The sequence below is a fragment of the Physella acuta genome, unplaced genomic scaffold, assembly GCF_028476545.2.
Source record: "Physella acuta isolate Inbredline_101_S28 unplaced genomic scaffold, ASM2847654v3 ptg000256l, whole genome shotgun sequence".
In the NCBI taxonomy this organism is placed as follows: Eukaryota; Metazoa; Mollusca; class Gastropoda; family Physidae; genus Physella; species Physella acuta.
In genome coordinates, this window is record NW_026731775.1 from 717,597 (window position 1) to 739,280 (window position 21,684).

Genomic DNA, 21,684 nt, shown 5'->3' on the forward strand with positions numbered 1-21,684 from the left:
CGTTTGGTGCATTTGTGCGATGATGTTGTACGATGCTGTTGTGTGGTGATGTTGTGTAGCCCTGTTGTGTGTGATGTTGTGTAGTGTTGGTGTGTGCGTGAGGTTGTGTGGTGTTGGTGTGCGGTGAGGTTGTGTAGTGATTGTGTGTGATGATGTTGTGTGGTGCTGCTCTGCTGTAATTCTGCGAGCTTCTAACCTGTGTTAAGAATTGTTTCTTTTTATCTTGGATTTCACTCTTCAGTCTTGCATTACTTAACACCACTTCACAGCGAAACTTAACACGATTGCCTATGTAATTCCATGTTAGTCTTATTTGACACTAAACTAACATGCAGTTGATAACATCCATATTCTAGAAAAGACTTGGCTGCATATTCCTGAGACATACACAACGAAGATACTAAAGCTTCCACCCCACCCACAGCACGACATGACGAAAACTAACTACACCTACACCTCCTGTCTTACAAAACGTCACATCCCCACACTCAAGTCGTAAAGTCACATTCTTTTATCAATACACAATCCTTTCACAACACACATACTCTCCTGACAAAACATAATCTCTTAGGTGGTGATGATGTGTTCACAGCTGCCCTGTAGTACTGCTCTTAGTGCCCTACTGCTCTGTAGCACTGCTCTTAGTGCCCCACTGCCCTGTAGTGCGGCTATTAGTGCCCCACTGCCCTGTAGTACTGTTCTTACTGCCCTACTGCCCTGTAGTACTGTTCTTAGTGCCCTACTGCCCTGTAGTACTGCTCTTAGTGCCCTACTGCTCTGTAGTACTGCTCTTACTGCCCTACTGCCCTGTAGTACTGTTCTTAGTGCCCCACTGCCCTGTAGTACTGTTCTTAGTGCCCCACTGCCCAGTAGTAACGCTATTAGTGTCCCACTGCCCTGTAGTACTGTTCTTACTGCCCCACTGCCCTGTAGTACTGTTCTTAGTGCCCTAATGCCCTGTAGTACTGCTCTTAGTGCCCTACTGTCCTGTAGTGCTGCTGTTAGTGCCCTTCTGCCGTGTAGCACTACTCTTAGTGCCCTACTGCCCTGTAGTGCGGCTATTAGTGCCCTACTGCCCTGTAGTACTGCCAATATTGTTACTTAGACAATAACTGCGCTCAGAGATTGATATCCGTAATTTGATTGAATGAACATGAAATAAAAAACAAAACAAGAACGAGATTGTCCAATCGACACGTGCCTGCACCAACCAGAACAATAGCACCGAACCACTGGTGCGTTAAAGTCTGCCTAATCTGTTTATTGCACAGGTTGAGGTCACGTGACCGTGAAAGGTTCTGCTGGCAATTGTAATCAAGCCAGGAAAATAATGGGATGGAAGAGAGAACATCTAAGTGTGGGGTGGGTATAGGGGGGAAGTGATGTGGGGGGGGGGCGAGGTGTGGAGGAGGGGAGTGATATGTGGTGGGGAGTGACATGTGGTGGAGGGGAGTGATATGGTGGTCGAGGGGAGTGATGTGGGGTGGAGGGGAGTGATATGTGGTGGGGTGATATGTGGTGAAGGTGAGGTAAAGTGAGGTGCGGAGGAAGACGCAAAGGTGATAGGGAGGGTAAGTGATGTGTTGGGAGGGTAAGTGATGTGTTGGGAGGGTAAGTGATGTGTTGGGAGGGTAAGTGATGTGTTGGGAGGGTAAGTGATGTGTTGGGAGGGTAAGTGATGTGTTGGGAGGGTAAGTGATGTGTTGGGAGGGTAAGTGATGTGTTGGGAGGGTAAGTGATGTGTTGGGAGGGTAAGTGATGTGTTGGGAGGGTAAGTGATGTGTTGGGTGATGTGTTGGGAGGGTAAGTGATGTGTTGGGTGATGTGTTGGGAGGGTAAGTGATGTGTTGAGAGGGTAAGTGATGTGGGTGGAGGTGGAAGGTGTTGGCGAAGGGATGTGAATTGTGATGTGTGTGAGTGGGAAGTAGAGAGTAGGAAGTGATGTTTGAGGTGAGGGGAAAAGATGTGGAGGAGAAGTGAGGTGTACGCAAGGAGAAAAGTTGTGCGGGGTGGTAAGTGAGGTGTGTGGGAGGTGTTGAGTCAGTTCCTGCAAGCAAGCAAGACATTTTATAATCAATAAATTCAATCACCAGTTTGCTACTTAAATGACTCTCAGCCTGATTTAGGTAGCCACTTTTAGATCGTGTCCTCTAGCTACTGGCTACCACATCAAACTCCCATTTGCTAGGTCAATAAAATCTATCTTGAAAAAAAAATTATCGTTGTACATTTCTTGTTTCCTTAAGGATAGGAAGTTGAAGCAAGAAAAAAAAAAGAATGAGAAAAATGGCCCTGCTATAGAAACTCAAAGAGTGGAAAGTACAATTACGGCTTCAGAGTATCTCGTTATTGATTGGCTGATACTATGTCACTTCAAGGCTTTCTCTCTGGCACAGAGCGAGTTCAAAGTTCAAGGGAGAGAAAAATTACCTTCTGACAAGATGCTACTGGTTCAAGTGAAATGCTCACTGGTCGTTTGCTGACGTCAGCATTTGTTCAGCGCGTGCCTTTAGCAGACGCGAGATGTAATGAGTTCTGCCGCCAGTCCGATGAAATGACAAACTGGTTCACGTTGGAATTTCCATTCCGAACACGTTTACGTTAGCTGTTTTAAATAAGTCTCAAACATTTCTATTTTTTAACATCAGTGATTCTAATTTTTGGAAAAAAAATGTGTGAATTTTTACTCCATTTATTTCAGTAAACGGACGTTACCAATTGTTTTTTTTAATTAAAAAAAAGGGGAATTAATTTACTATCCTACAGCATTAAAGGGAGATAACTTTTCTGCTTACGTCTACAGTTTTCTACTGTTTCTTTCAACCGCAAGGAAAGCAAAAGTTTCTTTAAGAAAACTTTAAAAATCCCGAAAACAACCATTTCACGTTATACTAACATACGATTGTCCCTGGTGACAAAGTCGTGAAAAAAATGGACAAATCAAAGAAACGTCGCAAACGATTGTGTGTAACCATCAATGAGGTGCAGGTCTTAAGAGAGATTCGACGCCTGAAGGAACGAGGCCAAAAACTTGGTTTATCAGACGATGAAATATACCACCTTTTTCGGCCCTCTTCAACATTCTTGGTGTTTAAAAAACTCCTTCCAAAAGCTGGACTGGTTTATTTTCACACCAAACTGTTCCATCTGTATCGTCATCGCTTTAAGTTTATCATCGCGGTAACATTAGTCGTCTTGGTAGTTGTGACGCTGGCTTTGGACTTACAATCAAGTGCAATTAATTACATCTACAACGATAAATGCTTAATTAGCAAGAGCCTGTTGAGAGAGTGGACAGGGCCGTATTTCTCATGTGACCAGTGCCAGAATTTGACCCACGTCTCGGCGTTGTCGCAGGTGTCCGGGGATGAGGCCGTTCTGGGGTCAGGCTATGGTGCTGTACCGGTACTGCTCAAGGGGGCGTGTCGCGACTGGGGGGCTGTCAATACGTTCAGGTAAGACTTGGGTTGTCAGCAGTACATTCAGGTAAGGTGGGGGTTGTCAGCAGTACATTCAGGTAAGGTGGGGGTTGTCATCAGTACATTTGGGTAAAGTGGGGTTGTCATCAGTACATTCGGGTAAGGATGTGGTTGTCAGTACATTCAGGTAAGGTGGGGGTTGTCATCAGTACATTTGGGTAAAGTGGGGTTGTCATCAGTACATTCGGGTAATGATGTGGTTGTCAGTACATTCAGGTAAGGTTGAGGTTGTCATCAGTACATTCAGGTAAGGTGGGGGTTGTCATCAGTACATTCAGGTAAGGTGGGGGTTGTCGTCAGTACATTCAGGTAAGGTGGGGGTTGTCGTCAGTACATTCAGGTAATGATGTGGTTGTCAGTACATTCAGGTAAGGCTGGGGTTGTCATCAGTACACTGAGGTAAGGCTGGGGTTGTCTTCAGTACATTCAGGTAAGGTGGGGGTTGTCATCAGTACATTCAAGTAAGGTGGGGGTTGTCAGTACATTCAATTTAAGGTTGGGGTTGTCATCAGTACGTTCAGGCCGTTCTGGGGTCAGGCTATGGTGCTGTACCGGTACTGCTCAAGGGGGCGTGTCGCGACTGGGGGGCTGTCAATACGTTCAGGTAAGGCTGGGGTTGTCATCAGTACATTCAGGTAAAGATGTGGTTGTCAGTCAGTACATTCAGGTAAGGTTGAGGTTGTCATCAGTACATTCAGGTAAGGATGTGGTTGTCAGCAGTACATTCAGGTAAGGTTGTGGTTGTCATCAGTACATTCAGGTAAAGATGTGGTTGTCAGTACATTCAGGTAAGGTTGTGGTTGTCAGCAGTACATTCAGGTAAAGATGTGGTTGTCATCAGTACATTCAGGTAAGAATGTGGTTGTCAGTACATTCAGGTAAAGATGTGGTTGTCAGTACATTCAGGTAAGGTTGTGGTTGTCAGCAGTACATTCAGGTAAGGTGGGGTTGTCAGCAGTACATTCAGGTAAGGATGTGGTTGTCAGTACATTCAGGTAAGGTTGTGGTTGTCAGCAGTACATTCAGGTAGAAATGTACCTCACTATTTATCAAGAATCTCATGTCAATTCCCCAATGCCCTCATGTAAATGAACCCATCATGTTATACCAGACACAAAGAGTTCTTGTATCAAATGATCCTCTGACTGTCTTATACATCAGATTTACTTTTCACCCTGCTAATTCAACCATCATTATCTAACACAGAACAGTTAAAAACACTCAGCATATTTATTTTAAGACATTAACTGTCAGCAACATTATTAAAAAATGGTTTTTAATTTCATTTACCCTTTTTAAACAGCATCTAAATTTAGAGACCACAAGAATCAATAACCCTTAATGTGGGTTTTAGAAAAACAATTGTTAGAAAAGTTAATTGTTTTTTTTTGTCACATTTCCCGCCCACACGGCTGAAGATTTTGTTTCTAATTATCACCCGATTTATTTTAAAACTCTCTTGTTTCAGTTTTCAATTTTTCAAAGAGCTGTACACATCGAATCCTGAGATTCTAGCGGAACAAAGTAACTGCCAGTTCTTTTATTATGGCACTGACTTTCGCAGTCTGGAGGATGTGTTCGCTATGTCGGAGGACAGGGCAGCAGGGAGAGAGGGGGAGGAGAGGTGGTATGTGGGATGGTAGGTAACTGGGGGATGTGGTATGGTAGGTAACTGGGGGATGTGGGATGGTAGGTAACTGGGGGATGTGGGATGGTAGGTAACTGGGGGATGTTGGATGGTAGGTAACTGAGGATGTAGGATGGTTGGTAGCTGGGGAGATGTGGGATGGTAGGTAACTGGGGAGATGTGGGATGGTAGGTAACTGGGGAGATGTGGGATGGTAGGTGACTGGGGAGATGTGGGATGGTAGGTAACTGGGTATGTGGGGTGGTAGGTAACTGGGGAGAGATGGTATGCGGGATGGTAGGTAACTGGGGAGATGTGGGGTGGTGTTTGGGATGGTAGGTAACTGGGAGATGTGGGATGGTAGGTAACTAGGGTGGGATGGTAGGTAACTGGGGAGATGTGGGATGGTAGGTAACTGGGAAGAGATGGTATTTGGGATGGTAGGTAACTGGGAGATGTGGGATGGTAGGTAACTGGTGATGTGGGATGGTAGGTTACTGGAGGAGGTGGGATGGTAGGTAAGTGGGAAGATGTGTGATGGTGGATGGTAGGTAATTGGGGATGTGGGATGGTAGGTAACTGATTATGTAGGATGGTAGATAACTGGGGAGATATGGGATGGTAGGTAAGTGGGGAGATGTGGGATGGTAGGTAACTTGGGTTGTGGGATGGTAGGTAATTGGGGGATATGAGATGGTAGGTAACTGGGGGATGTGGGATGGTAGGTAACTGGGGAGAGGTGGGATGGTAGGTAAGTGGGGAGATGTGGGATTGTAGGTAATTGGGGGATGTGGGATGGTAGGTAACTGATGATGTAGGATGGTAGGTAACTGGGGAGATGTAGGATGGTAGTTAACTGGGGAGATGTGGGATGGTAGGTGTTACGTTCTGGGTTCATTTCAAATCAATAACAACGCTTCGTGTTTAACTTCACTACTTTTATTCGTCTCAATGCATTCAAGCGTACCAGAACAGCCCTCGTCCTAACCGCTACTAACCCGCTGACTGCCCCCCACAATCGTTCACTCCCCCTTTTATACCCGCATTCGACCTTGGGATTACAAGACATAAACACACAAGGGTAACTACACAGTAAGGTGAACTCCACTCACACAGGCACTCTCCCCTAGTTCTAGACTATTCTAACCTATTCTAAACTAACCTACCACTGGCCCGTAACACTACCCCCCACCTAAGTATTTGTAGTAATAACTACAAATACTGACTACCAAAACCTAGCTAAATAAAAAACACAAAGCCTTTCATACACATACACTAGTTAAACAAGTTAATTAAAAAAGTCTAGTGACATTTATGCGCAATTTCCTTATGTTATCTAAAAATAGCTCTGACGTATAATGCTGGGATGCGTTCAAGCTAGAAGAACAATCGGTTTGTAGGTGTTTTTGTAATTTTAAAATTTGTGACCAAACGAGAGGATATTTTTGAAAACTTTCTTCGGCAATATTGCTCTAAATTATGGCAGGAATCGATTGGTACATGTTTCAAGTCGCTAAGTGGTCTGGTTGACGAGATATGAGCCAAAAACTGCTTTTTTTCGAGGTTTTTTTGGCTTTTCCGGGAAATACATGAAAGAAACCCGGAATTTTTATGGCCTATGCTCATTCTTGTAACTTGCTTAACATAATTGCTTTTGGAACTAGTCATCGATATTGCTTCGTTGAGGAGGAGATACGACTTAAAGCCCGGACACACATTCATCCATACATTCATCCATCCATCCATCCATCCAGAAATGACGCGTTAATAAACGCAATTCTCCAGAATGGAAATTGCGCTAAAAATATACATACACAAAAAACATACACAAGTTAAAAATATACATTCCGAAGAATGTATATGACAGATTGTATATACAATGAAATACATAATGACAATATACAGAACTGCCACAATTTCGAGCTAGCACAAATCATCCGTGTAACTAACAAACAAAGAAAAAATCATACACACCCAGTTGCATCGTACCGAATCTAAGAACTTCCCAGACCAAAATTTTTTTTAGTCTACCCTGTGCGCTCTCTGGCTACACTGGTTTACGACTCCTACCCATATCTCAACCATTCCACATCACAAAAAATTTGAGTCAACCTGCGCTCTCTGGCTACACTGGTTTACGACTCCTACCCATATCTCAACCATTCCACATCACAAAAAATTTGAGTCAACCTGCGCTCTATGGCTACACTGGTTTACGACTCCTACCCATATCTCAACCATTCCACATCACAAAAAATTTGAGTCAACCTGCGCTCTATGGCTACACTGGTTTACGACTCCTACCCATATCTCAACCATTCCACATCACTAACAAAATCAAATTGAGTCCACCCTGTGCGCTCTATGGCTACACTGGTTTACGACTCCTACTCATATCTCAACCACTCTACATCACAAAAAATTTGAGTCAACCTGCGCTCTATGGCTACACTGGTTTATGACTCCTATTCATATCTCAACCATTCTACATCACTAAAAATTTGAGTCTACCCTGTGCGCTCTATGGCTACACTGGTTTACGACTCCTACCCATATCTCAACCATTCTACGTCACAAAAAATTTGAGTCAACCTGCGCTCTCTGGCTACACTGGTTTACGACTCCTACCCATATCTCAACCATTCCACATCACAAAAAATTTGAGTCAACCTGCGCTCTATGGCTACACTGGTTTACGACTCCTACTCATATCTCAACCATTCCACATCACAAAAAAATTTGAGTCAACCTGCGCTCTATGGCTACACTGGTTTACGACTCCTACTCATATCTCAACCATTCTACATCACAAAAAATTTGAGTCAACCTGCGCTCTATGGCTACACTGGTTTATGACTCCTACTCATATCTCAACCATTCTACATCACAAAAAATTTGAGTCAACCTGCGCTCTATGGCTACACTGGTTTATGACTCCTACTCATATCTCAACCATTCTACATCACTAACAAAATCAAATTGAGTCCACCCTGTGCGCTCTATGGCTACACTGGTTTACGACTCCTACCTATATCTCAACCACTCTACATCACAAAAAATTTGAGTCAACCTGCGCTCTATGGCTACACTGGTTTATGACTCCTATTCATATCTCAACCATTCTACATCACAAAAAATTTTGCAACTCTCAGTCGATGTTGTTACATACTCTGTCAAACAGCTATAGCGTCGGGCTAACGGCATCCCCACAGCATCCATCAAACGTCAGGACAGCAAACGGCAAACATCAGGACAGCAACCGGCAAACATCAGGACAGCAACCGGCAAACATCAGGACAGCAACCGGCAAACATCAGGACAGCATCAGGCAAACGACAGGACAGCATCCAGTTTATGCTTCTACTTGATTCATACTGGCCACCAGTTGTTACGTTCTGGGTTCATTTCAAATCAATAACAACGCTTCGTGTTTAACTTCACTACTTTTATTCGTCTCAATGCATTCAAGCGTACCAGAACAGCCCTCGTCCTAACCGCTACTAACCCGCTGACTGCCCCCCACAATCGTTCACTCCCCCTTTTATACCCGCATTCGACCTTGGGATTACAAGACATAAACACACAAGGGTAACTACACAGTAAGGTGAACTCCACTCACACAGGCACTCTCCCCTAGTTCTAGACTATTCTAACCTATTCTAAACTAACCTACCACTGGCCCGTAACAGTAGGTAATTGGGGGATGTGGGATGGTAGGTAACTGATGATGTAGGATGGTAGGTAACTGGGGAGATATGGGATGGTAGGTAAGTGGGGGATGTGGGATGGTAGGTAACTGGGGAGAGGTGGGATGGTAGGTAAGTGGGGAGATGTGGGATTGTAGGTAATTGGGGGATGTGGGATGGTAGGTAACTGATGATGTAGGATGGTAGGTAACTGGGGAGATATGGGATGGTAGGTAAGTGGAGAGATGTGGGATGGTAGGTAACTGGGGATGTGGAATGGTAGGTAATTGAGGATGTGAGATGGTAGGTAACTGGGGGATGTGGGATGGTAGGTAACTGGGGAGAGGTGGGATGGTAGGTAAGTGGGGAGATGTGGGATGGTAGGAAATTGGGGGATGTGGGATGGTAGGTAACTGATGATGTAGGATGGTAGGTAACTGGGGAGATTTAGGATGGTAGTTAACTGGGGAGATGTGGGATGGTAGGTAATTGGGGGATGTGGGATGGTAGGTAACTGATGATGTAGGATGGTAGGTAACTGGGGAGATATGGGATGGTAGGTAAGTGGAGAGATGTGGGATGGTAGGTAACTGGGGATGTGGAATGGTAGGTAATTGAGGATGTGAGATGGTAGGTAACTGGGGGATGTGGGATGGTAGGTAACTGGGGAGAGGTGGGATGGTAGGTAAGTGGGGAGATGTGGGATGGTAGGAAATTGGGGGATGTGGGATGGTAGGTAACTGATGATGTAGGATGGTAGGTAACTGGGGAGATTTAGGATGGTAGTTAACTGGGGAGATGTGGGTTGGTAGGTAATTGGGGGATGTAGGATGGTAGGTAACTGATGATGTAGGATGGTAGGTAACTGGGAAGATATGGGAAGGTAGGTAAGTGGGGAGATGTGGGATGGTAGGTAACTGGGAATGTGGGATGGTAGGTAATTGGGGATGTGAGATGGTAGGTAACTGGGGATGTGGGATGGTAGGTAACTGGGGATGTGGGATGGTAGGTAATTGGGGAGATGTGGCATGGTAGGTAATCGGGGAGATGCGGGATGGTAGGTAACTGATGATGTGGGATGGTAGGTGATTGGGGAGATGTGGAATGGTAGGTAATCGGGGAGATGTGGGATGAAATCAAACTATAAGCAGCAACTTCTTTACCTGGCTGATATTGTTTTGTGACTGTCTACCAGGAGCAACTGTGACGTCACACTGGCTAACACACTACGCTCCCATCTGGGCAGCATGCAGTTCCTACCCAAGGGCGCAGAGAACGAGTACTTGTTGTGGATCTTCATGGGCTCGCCCGGTCAGGGGGCAGCATTACACGTAAGTCTTTGTGTTAGCGTGTGCTAATCTTATGTTACCTATAGGTAGCGAGTGCTTATCTCATGTTACCTGCAGATAGCTAGGCGATAATCTCATGTTACCTGCAAATATCGAGCTGATAATCTTATGTTACCTGCAAATATCGAGCTGATAATCTTATGTTACCTGAAAATATCGAGCTGATAATCTCATGTTACCTGCAAATATCGAGCTGATAATCTTATGTTACCTGCAGGTAGCGAGGTGATAATCTCATGTTACCTGCAAATATCGAGCTGATAATCTTATGTTACCTGAAAATATCGAGCTGATAATCTCATGACACCTGCAGATAGCGAGGTGATAATCTCATTTTATCCATTAATCTGGAACTAAATTCTCTTTCAGATCGACTATGTAGGACGGCCATCTTGGCAAGCCCAGCTGTCGGGGACCAAGAACTGGACTCTCATACCCAGCCCCGGGTGTAGCCATGCGTGTCGTCCACTCACCGTCATAGTCGAACCTGGTGACATCTGTGAGTAGAGTAGGCTGGTATCACTATCAGGCTAATAGTAGGCTGTTAGTAGGCTGGTAGCAGGCAAATTGTAGGCTGGTAGCAGGCTAATAGTAGGCTGTTAGTAGGCTGGTAGCAGGCAAATTGTAGGCTGGTAGCAGGCTAATAGTAGGCTGGTAGCAGGCTAATAGTAGCCTGAGTATGCTGGTAGCAGGCTAATAGCAGCCTGAGTAGGCTGGTAGCAGCCTAATAGTAGCCTGAGTAGGCTGGTAGCAGGCTAATAGTAGCCTGAGTAGGCTGGTAGCAGGCTAATAACAGGCTAATAACAGGCTAATAGCAGGCTGGTAGGAGGCTAATAGCAGGCTGGTAGCAGGCTAATAGCAGCCAGAGTAGGCTGGTAGCAGACTAATAATAGGGTGGTAGCCGGCTAATAGTAGGCTGGTAGCAGGCTAATACACTAATAGTAGCCTGCTGCCCACTATGTCTCAGCCGCATTTACTTTCCCTAACGTGAGTCAGGTACACACCAGAGCTGGGTGGACTCAGGGACGTTCTACAAATTCGAACTTGAGACTTTCGGGTTATTGGCCACATGCTCTACTATTCGACCTCGCCGTCCCGCACGATTATGTACAGCGGATTATATTTTATAAAAGAATTTATAAATCGGCCTATATAAAACGACTACATTACATGTGTATATAAAGTTGAAATCTCTCCTCTAGATTATTCACAGTGCTGATTTGATTCATGAAATCGAAATCTAAAAATCCACGGCTATAAGACGCGTCTATGTTGTTATAAGATTAAATGTAAAAAAAAAAAAAGCTGAGAACTTCCATTAAGGGAAAACATTTTATCTCATTTGTCTCGCAACATTCATACACTCATTTTCCCCTCCCCTCTTTTATCCGTTTATATCTTGGATATAGGCCTAGAATTGAAGCTGACAAAAATGGAATTCCTTCCCAAGGGCAGCAACTCTGTTTAATTCTAGAAAAGCTAACGCCGCCATGGTTTTCAATGCAACCATCTAGCTGTACCGCCCCGCCCTAACTTATCACTTAAGTTTTATATATAAATTATATCGTGTGTTGAACATTTTTCACGTTTACATCGTGTGTTGAACATTTATTACTTAAGTTTACATCGTGTGTTGAACATTTATTACTTAAGTTTATATCGTGTGTTGAACATTTATTACTTAAGTTTACATCGTGTGTTGAACATTTATTACTTAAGTTTATATCGTGTGTTGAACATGTATTACTTAAGTTTATATCGTGTGTTGAACATGTATTACTTAAGTTTATATTGTGTGTTGAACTAAGTTTATATTGTGTGTTGAACATGTATTACTTAAGTTTACATCGTGTGTTGAACATGTATTACTTAAGTTTATATCGTGTGTTGAACATGTTTATTACTTACGTTTATATAGTGTGTTGAACATGTTTATTACTTAAGTTTATATCTTATATCGTGTGTTGAACATGTATTACTTAAGTTTATATCGTGTGTTGAACATGTATTACTTAAGTTTATATCGTGTGTTGAACATGTATCAATTAAGTTTATATCGTGTGTTGAACATGTATTACTTAAGTTTACATCGTGTGTTGAACATGTATTACTTAAGTTTATATCGTGTGTTGAACATGTATTACTTAAGTTTATATCGTGTGTTGAACATGTATCAATTAAGTTTATATCGTGTGTTGAACATGTATTACTTAAGTTTATATCGTGTGTTGAACATGTATTACTTAAGTTTACATCGTGTGTTGAACATGTATTACTTAAGTTTATATCGTGTGTTGAACATGTATTACTTAAGTTTATATCGTGTGTTGAACATGTATTACTTAAGTTTATATCGTGTGTTGAACATGTATTACTTAAGTTTATATCGTGTGTTGAACATGTATTACTTAAGTTTATATCGTGTGTTGAACTAAGTTTATATTGTGTGTTGAACATGCATTACTTAAGTTTACATCGTGTGTTGAACATGTATTACTTAAGTTTATATTGTGTGTTGAACTAAGTTTATATCGTGTGTTGAACATGTATTACTTAAGTTTATATCGTGTGTTGAACATGTATCAATTAAGTTTATATCGTGTGTTGAACATGTATTACTTAAGTTTATATCGTGTGTTGAACATGTATCAATTAAGTTTATATCGTGTGTTGAACTTGTATTACTTAAGTTTATATCGTGTGTTGAACATGTATTACTTAAGTTTATATCGTGTGTTGAACATGTATTACTTAAGTTTATATCGTGTGTTGAACATTTGTTACTTAAGTTTATATCGTGTGTTGAACATGTATTACTTAAGTTTATATCGTGTGTTGAACATGTATTCATCATCCTTTCCCGTTCGTGTCCAAGATACATGGGGTAGATGAAGTAGAGTTCATCTGCTTCAGAGACATCATCACTAGTAAGTTACCCATCAGAGCTGGGCGGACTTGAGGGACATAGTAGTCTAGCTCTCTATCGCTAGGCCACGCCGTCCCATGAACATGTATTACGTAAGTTTAAATCGTGTGTTGAACATTTATCCCTTAAGTTTATATCCTGTGTTCAACATGTATTGTCAGTCTCAAAATGAGATGTAGATCTGTAAGCTCTCACCAACATAATGGACACAGGCGTTCTTTTTTAACACGATGTCTTTCTTAAAGGGTTGAGATCAAGTCCTTGTCATTTTTAAATTGAGTCTTTTTTACGTCATTTTAGTATTTTATTTTTCAACGCGCCATTACTTTTATTTTGGTCAGTCCTTCACATTGGGTCAGTCTACATTGGGTCAGTCCTTCACATTGGGTCAGTCCTTCACATTGGGTCAGTCCTTCACATTGGGTCAGTCCTTCACATTGGGTCAGTTCACATTGGGTCAGTCCTTCACAATGACCTTTGTTTGTCCCGTGGACATTCAAAATGGCTTCCGACCAACATATTTTCTCTAGATTGCTAAAAACTAAAGAGAAGCTATGCAAATGTAATTTCCCATAAATATTTACCTTCAGACATGTTGACAGATGCTGTGGAATACGAGATGATTCACGATACACACTCAATAGTCTTAGGAAGAAATACGTTATTTTTTAACAAACGAGGTATATATATATATATATGATATATATATATATATATATATATATATATATATATATATATATATATATATATATATATATATATATATATATATATATATATATATATAATCTAATGTGTTATTTTCTGTCTGTTCCCAGTTATTCTCGACACCAACTTGTGGTACCACTCGACCTTTATACAGCCTGGTGACATCAGCATCACCATTGGATCCGAGTTTGATTAACGGATACAGATAGGAGAATTTAATTAACAGATACAAGGAGAATTTGATTAACGGATACAGATAGGAGAGTTTGATTAACGGATACAGATCCCAGGAAAGTTTGACTAACGTAAAATGTGATAATAACCAACAGACTTAAAAGATCATAATTGATAATACCAGCGATTGCTAGGGCGCCTATAGCTTGATCCAACCTCTACCTTGACTGTCCCAAGTTCATGGCACCATACAGTTTTAGTGTGTTGGTCAAAGCACCTCTACACATATGAGCAATGAAAAGTATGAGTCACTAGCAAACACCTCTCATCTAACAACTGCGGTGACCAGTCCAAACAGCGAGACCACCATCACAGTGACATTCAAGTTCTATAACCCAACATAACAGCAACCCTACAGAAATCTTGGAACAACAAGGGGATGTAACTCCCATCTAATGCAAACATTGTTCCTTTTATGAAAAAAAAAAAGTATATTCAAGTTCAAGATCACTCCCTCTAGAATTGGCTGTGAGACCGTCGTCAGAAATCAATACAACTATAACGTTATATGGAGAGTAAATCTCGGTATTTACTCTGCTTCCGTGCGTACATTGAATGTAACTACAGTTGATTTGGTTATTCGGAAAATTCTGAAATGACCAGAGTAACCTTATTCGCGCACTTTTTCATGGACGCGGTTGTTTCGTGATAACTTGTTTCAAAATAAATGAGCTAAACCATTTTAAATTTCTATTAACTTCATTTTAAAGTTACGTCTATGAAATTATCTGTTTGTATGTATGTCATACAACACCTTGTCATTGTTTTGTCTTATTTAACATTTTTCAAAGTCTATTTTTATCCTCTTTTCCCTTTTTTACCCAAGACACATGGGGCCGTCACAGAAAGCCCCCTCCACTTTTGTCGGTCACCGGCAATTTTCCAGGCAGTCCCCCATGACAGTCCTGCCTCTGTCGGCAGCTTCCCACTGTGCGTCTCCACGTCTACCTTGGCTTTAATTTTCCTTGAGGCGTCCTGTTTAGCGCCATTCCTGCAATATCATCTGGATCATTCTTAAGACGTGCCCCATCCAGCGCCATTTTCTTATTTTTATCTATATTCAAGTACAAACTGTCGAGAGTCTACATTGCCACTTTCAGACTTTTTCTCGGGGGGGGGGGGGGGGCACTTGAAGTTTTTGGGGGAGGAGGGGGGCGGACACTCGTAAAGTATGTTTTCCATAATAATTCCATTTCCATCGGGGGGGGGGGGGGGGGGGGGGCTGAGCCCCCCTCGAATAGATGTCTTATATTTATTAGTAGGATGTACAATAGGGGACTGCTATATAATCATTGTATTTAAAACAATTTTTTTCAGACTAATTAATCATTTTTTTCCCATTAGTTTTTTTTTTAATTTAGTTCATGGGTATAATTTTTTTAAATTGAGAAATTGCAAACACGTATTCGGCGTTTGTGGCTGCTCATTATTGCTGGAGCAAAAATAATTTCGCCGGAAGTTTAAGTTGTTCTCCGCGATCTGTCACCGACATAGGGTAGGTAGGGCTAAAAAAAACAATGGCTGATTGTGTCAGGAAAGCTGCGGCAAAAGCTGCAACAACACGCTGCATTACATGGCAGTCGTTCAGACAATAATTCCACCTCACTATCCCATCAACCAGTGTTTCTTCCAGGCTTTGTGACGAAGAAAGACTACCCCCCCCCCCCCCCCGAACGAAATGGAATTATATATTGAAAATACATACTTTTAACAGTGTCCCCCCCCCCCCCCCCCCGGAGAAAAAAAGTCTGGGAGAAACACTGCCATCAACAAATGACGTTTTCACGTTTTCCACATTAGACTGTTTTAGTCTCGCTTTCCTTTTATTTTACAAAACTTGTTAACCCAGTCTTCAGTACAGGCCCTACAGCAATGTTTCTTAACCCTATTCGAGGTACCGAACCCTACCAGCCTAGTATGCATTCTCCAAACCATTCTTAATAGGGAAAATAATATATTTTACTGATGCACAAAATGAACAGCGCATCAACATCACTGTGTTGAAAAAACAAAACCATTGAAATATGATTTTCACACCGAAAACCCCCCCATAATTATGAATATTTACGGCATATCAGCGTGACCTCTGTTGTTGCTTTTCAGACACTAGCTCAGAAATCTGTTGCTACAACTTACAGTGAGAGAGCGTGGTGTTCTTCTATTTTCCATCTCCATGCAGCTTAGGGAAGTTTTCATTTAGTTTTGCCAGGCAAAAAATCGCTCAACTTGGCAACATTTTCTTCCAGGCATCTCTTCGGGGGACTCCCCCCCCCCCCCAACGAAATGGAATTTCTATAGAAAATATATACTTTTATCAATGTCCGCCCCCGTTTGGAAAATTTAGTCCGCCTCCCCCACCCCGAAAATATCAAGTGCCCCCCCCCCCCGGAGAAATTTGAACTCGCAATTTTAGCAGATTTACTTTCGTTACAAAAAAATCAGGACACCCAACCCCACCGCCTTAAAAAATATAATTTACAAATTATAAGACCCCCCCCCCCCCCCAATCACAGTTCGAAATGATGTTATCACAGTTATTTTATATCTGAAATCATTTTCTCTTGCTATGTGACGTTATTTACTGATGCCATCCCATCCTCTCTATGACAATGTTGTAGGCCTATAGATCTAGATCTACATTTCAATACACACCACAGAAGATAAAAACAACTACACTATGAAGCATTTTATTTTGGAGTTCATGAACATTACCTGGTTATAAACAATCATTTCTAAAATTGATTTCAAATATTAAAATCTTAACTTAGAACAGAACTATTGAATAATGAATTCAATATGTTTTTAAAAAAAATCATATATGATATGCAATCTAGACAAAGATAGAATCTAGATCTGGATTAGATCTAGATCTAGATCAGAGTTTCTTCCAGGCATCTTCCCCCCCCCCCCCCCCCCGAACGAAATGAAATTTATATAGAAAATATAAACTTTTAACAGTGTCCGCCCCCCCCCCCCCCCTAGAAGAAAGTCTACCGCCCCCCCCCCCCCCGAAAATTTCAAGTGCCCCCCCCCCCCCCGGAGAAAAAAGTCTGGAAGAAACACTGATCTAGATCTAGGACGCTAGTCTGTATGTTCACATTTTGTCTCTGTAATTTTTGTTGGGCCTGTTATTTGTGTTAGTTACCCTAACCAACTTACGTATCTTCATTCAAAAGACTTCCTAACATTTCCTTATTCGTCATAGAAAAAAAATCTTACAACACTTATGATACTTGAACGTAGATTGTTCATTTTATTTACGCTAGATCTCTAGACTCTAAACCTATATTCTAGTTCAATATTTTGACTGTAGGCGTATATTATTAACAAAATGTCTTGGGGTGGACAACAACAATATGTAAGTTAAAACGTTTAGGCCTAAGGCAAATTATTAATGATTTTAGATTTTTAGACTAGATTTCACTCACTAGTAGTTTAGTTAGTAGTAGTTTTAGTTAGGCCTATGTGACTGTGACTGTTTTTTTACATGTAATTTCTGATTTCAAAACAAAGTTGAGTTTAAGGATGTAGAATAAGAATGTAGATCTAGACTCAAGATAATGTAAGTAAGTTGACGTTTTTTATCTGTGTTAATGTTTCCACAGGCACAGGGATCATTAATAATTAATATTTTAATAATAGGCCTAATTTGAATAAAATTATATTTAATATTTACTAGACTAGGCTAGAAGTTTTACTATTACTAGTATTACATAGATCTACATACATACAATAATAATGGTAAAAAAAAGTAGGCCTATATTTTAGTTTTAATTAGGTTCTCAAATTAAGTTAATACTAGTTAATAGGCATTAGATTCTATATAATATTGTATTGTATGTATTTAATTAATATGACATGACTATTTGAATGTAGACTAGAGTAGAGTATGACATAAATTAAATTATTGCGTATTGATACATTCCATTTTTAAAAAAAAAAAAAAAATTTTAATATTAAAAAAAATTGAAATCTTTGCTTTAGTTTGATCTATAGCTAATACACTATCATTCATTTATTAAAATTCATTGTTAGACTAAATTTAACTAACAAATCTAGGAAACAGTGACACACTGGTTAAATATATATTTTTTAAATAAATTATATTCCATTTCACACCAGGGGGCGGTGGACATGCTTTTTGGGTTGTGGTGGGGGTGGCACTGCCACTCAGAAGAGATGCCTGAAAGAAACTCTGATCCCTAATCTTAACCTTTCCCTAAACCAAACATATCTGTATCTATCTCTAAATGGTTTGGAGGTAATTTCCTACTTCCATATTTTGATAAGGGATAACATCCTGCTCCCACATTAAATGAGAATGTTTTGAATTCTAATGATTAGGTTTGTCATTAAAAAATTTAATAAACTTTATTAATTGTTTTATAAAACCTAAGAGTGGTTATGGGCAAGGAGCTGGACAAGGAGGGGCACCTCCAGCGTATGGTCAACCCCCAGCTGGACAATTTGGCCAACCAGGAGGACAAGCACCACAGTTTGGAGCACCACACATGGGTCAGGCCCCTCAGTACGGTGCTCCGCCAGGCCAAGCCCCTGGTTATGGTGGGGCTGCTTTTGGTGCCTCTCAGCAAGGAGGATATGGAGCCCCACAGCAAGGAGGGTATGGTGCTCAACAACAGGGAGGATATGGTGCTCAAGGGAACTTTGGTGCTGCCCCTGGTGGCTATGGTGGAGGTGGGATGCCTGCTGGTGTTAGTCCAGAGCTATGGACTTGGTTCCAGGTCAGACTGATATTTATTTCCCTAGCAACATCCTTTTAGATTATTTAACTTTCTATGCTCTCAGGAAAAACTGTCTTTCTTATTTAACCGGTTTTATTGTTTAATAAAATTGCAGTCAGTGGACACAGACCGTTCAGGGAAGATCACAGCGACAGAGTTACAGCAAGCACTTATGAATGGGAACTGGTCTCCATTTAATCCTGAGACATGTAGACTTATGATTGGCATGTTTGATAAAGACAGGTACAAATATTAATTCACTCAACTAGCTGAAACTGGTATAAGAATTCTTTTAACCGTATGTATTTAATTGTGTAGTGGCAACAGATCAGGATGTTTTTTTTTTTATGTTCACCAGTCAGGTGCCAGGAACACCAAATAAATGGTTAATTTTTATCTAAACAGGCCAAAAACTTTAAAAAGCTGATTACTGTTTTTAAAATATGCATACAGTTAAATATCAAGCACCCCCCCCCCCCCCCTTCATTTATATTTCTTTTTAACATTTTGGGAAGGGGAGGAAGTACCAAAATAAGTTTGGATTAGTAGGATTAGAACTTCATTCATACTGTTTATAAAAACATTGTTAACCTGTATTTTACTCTTCTTATTATAATTTTTTAACAATATGTAGAGTGAGATATTCTAGCTTATATGCTGTTATGTCATTCTCTTTTTTGTGTGTGTAGAAGTGGAACTATTGACATTCATGAGTTTGCTGCTCTGTGGAAATATATTCAAGATTGGAAAGCTTGCTTTGATAGGTAAATTATTTAAATATTAATTTTTATTAGATAGTTATAAAATGGCCAGTTTTTTTTTCTTTCATTCATGTATTTTTTGTTCTCTTAAGATTTGATACTGATCGATCTGGAAACATTGATGCTAATGAGCTTGGAACAGCTTTACAGACATTTGGTTATAGACTGTAAGATTTTTTACAATACTTACCCTTGTAGAAAACAATTATCAGCTAAAATGTAATGAACAGTTAAAATATAAAATCAACTCTCCTTATGATTAATAGTTTAACAAATCAATATTTGACAACTTCACTATGTGAGATAGCATTATTGACACATTTTTTTCACTTGCAGATCCCCACAGTTCAGTCAAGTTGTTGTACGAGTGTTTGACCGCAACCGTGGTGGCTACTGTATAAATTTTGATGATTTCATTCAAGCTTGCGTTATGCTCAAGTCTTTAACAGACAAATTTAGAGAAAAAGATGTCAATCAAACTGGCCAGATAAACATTGGCTATGAAGAGGTCTGTAGGAATAACTCATTTCTTTTTCAGTTGTATTGAACTTAGCTGAATATATTTTGCACCAATACTCAACGTTCACTGGCTGTATTTCTAACGGAAAATATATGTTAACTAATCAGTTTAATCTGTTAACTTTAAACTAAATGCTTAAACCAAACAACAAAAATATTGGTTTTAAAACTAAGTGTGTGCAATCTTTTCAACTTCCAAAATAAACAAGTCAAAGTGTTCTTTTGATTGTAATATTTAGCCACATCTTTTTTGTTGTTGATAATTTGAATTATTCTTCCAAATGTTTATATTTCAACTTAATGACAATTTTAACAAGTTTATTGATATTTCCTCAGTTCCTTGTGATGGCACTGGATACTACATTAAACAAATAAATAGAAAATTAACAGGGAAAATAAGAGTGAGTGTTTGAAATGGAATTCATGTCCAGGCACCCTAAAGAATGTTTGATCATCCCCAAGTCTTGTTTCACTGGGCCAGCAGGTAATAAATGTGTCAGTTACTTTTGACAGATTTATTTATACATAAATATATTTGATAATTATTGTTGATGTGTGTATGATTTTTATAAATCATGTTATAAAAATTGTGTAGGCTTTATTTCTTAGTTGTTTCTATTTAAATTTTCTTTTATTTGTATCCACCACTATTTAACTTCAACATTTTTCTGTAACTACACATACACATTTAAAAAAAAAATCCTGATGTTACTTGTACTGCTGTAATTTTAAATCTTCAAATTGCCTTGTAATTGGATGCATTAATTTTCCAATATCAGTAGATATATACATAAAACAAAATGCATTAAAACTAGGGTTCAAAGTAGTTCATTAATTACTTTAAATTTTCTTGTAAATGCTTTTCCTTTCCTTTCTCTTGTTGAACTTTTGATTTTGGTTCTACCACATCTTTAGTATCTTTTATGCTCGTTGAGTCACCCCTGTAGCCCTACACATGAATGACAACAGCACATTTGGTTTGTGCTAAAAATCAATTCAAATCCTCTAAGCATCTTCCTTGTAAAATATAATAGAAATCAATAATTTGTTGTTTACTCTTGTTTGTTTATTTGTTGATTGTGATGACATGGCTCAAAACATTCCTTATTTGGCACATATACAAGCTGTTCCTATGTTTGCTTATTATCATTTTAACAAGTTTTAGACACATGTAAACACAATTTTATTTTTTTATTTCAAGATATTTTACTTATTTATATTACTGATGTAACAATAACATGCTTTTATCTTCTCATTCAATAGTTCTCAATACTTTTTGTAATAATTATTACTTTAGGTGTTTATAATTATAATGTAAGACTTTTTTGTGATCATATCTCCAAAATTCTAAAATATTTAGTTTTACCAACAAATTGTGCTACAATTTGATATACTTATAATTATATAACAATATTATATAATTATGTTACTATTATTTTGATGTTGCTATTTTGTGTTATTTATATTCAATAAACGACACACAAGAGCTGCTGTTTTGTAACCAGAATTGAATAACGATTGATAAAATTTAAATTCTATTAAGTGTAAACTGTTGAATGAAATTAAACCAGAGATGCACGTTTTATATACAGTATATGATTAAAACATTTTACATTTGAATAAAAAGTGTTCTGTTTATAACTGCTTTAC

At 39.7% G+C, this 21,684-nt stretch overlaps 2 protein-coding genes across 2 annotated transcripts; both read left to right on the top strand.

Annotated features, from left to right (window-relative positions):
* Positions 1–2,916: 2,916 nt before the first annotated feature.
* LOC131938739 (uncharacterized) lies at positions 2,917–13,974 on the top strand. The gene is made up of 6 exons (XM_059296878.1): positions 2,917–3,405; positions 3,992–4,083; positions 4,948–5,118; positions 9,988–10,123; positions 10,511–10,640; positions 13,889–13,974. Exons 1-6 carry the CDS (start codon positions 2,932–2,934, stop codon positions 13,972–13,974), a joined length of 1,089 nt encoding a protein of 362 aa, XP_059152861.1. The 5' UTR covers positions 2,917–2,931.
* Positions 13,975–17,181: 3,207 nt separating this feature from the next.
* Positions 17,182–20,995, top strand: LOC131938750 (sorcin). Its single transcript, XM_059296895.1, has 7 exons — positions 17,182–17,370; positions 18,410–18,754; positions 18,870–18,997; positions 19,444–19,518; positions 19,608–19,682; positions 19,852–20,023; positions 20,371–20,995. Exons 1-7 carry the CDS (start codon positions 17,344–17,346, stop codon positions 20,407–20,409), a joined length of 861 nt encoding a protein of 286 aa, XP_059152878.1. The 5' UTR covers positions 17,182–17,343; the 3' UTR covers positions 20,410–20,995.
* The last annotated feature ends 689 nt before the right edge of the window (positions 20,996–21,684 follow it).

Coding starts and splice junctions, on each gene's coding strand:
- LOC131938739 (XM_059296878.1), top strand. CDS start 2,932: ATGGACAAATCAAAGAAACGTCGCAAACGATTGTGTGTAACCATCAAT. Junction 5,119..9,987: donor GAGAGGTGGTATGTGGGATG/GTAGGTAACTGG, acceptor ACTGTCTACCAG/GAGCAACTGTGACGTCACAC. Junction 10,124..10,510: donor GTCAGGGGGCAGCATTACAC/GTAAGTCTTTGT, acceptor ATTCTCTTTCAG/ATCGACTATGTAGGACGGCC.
- LOC131938750 (XM_059296895.1), top strand. CDS start 17,344: ATGTCTTGGGGTGGACAACAACAATAT. Junction 17,371..18,409: donor GGGGTGGACAACAACAATAT/GTAAGTTAAAAC, acceptor ATAAAACCTAAG/AGTGGTTATGGGCAAGGAGC. Junction 19,683..19,851: donor CAGACATTTGGTTATAGACT/GTAAGATTTTTT, acceptor TTTCACTTGCAG/ATCCCCACAGTTCAGTCAAG.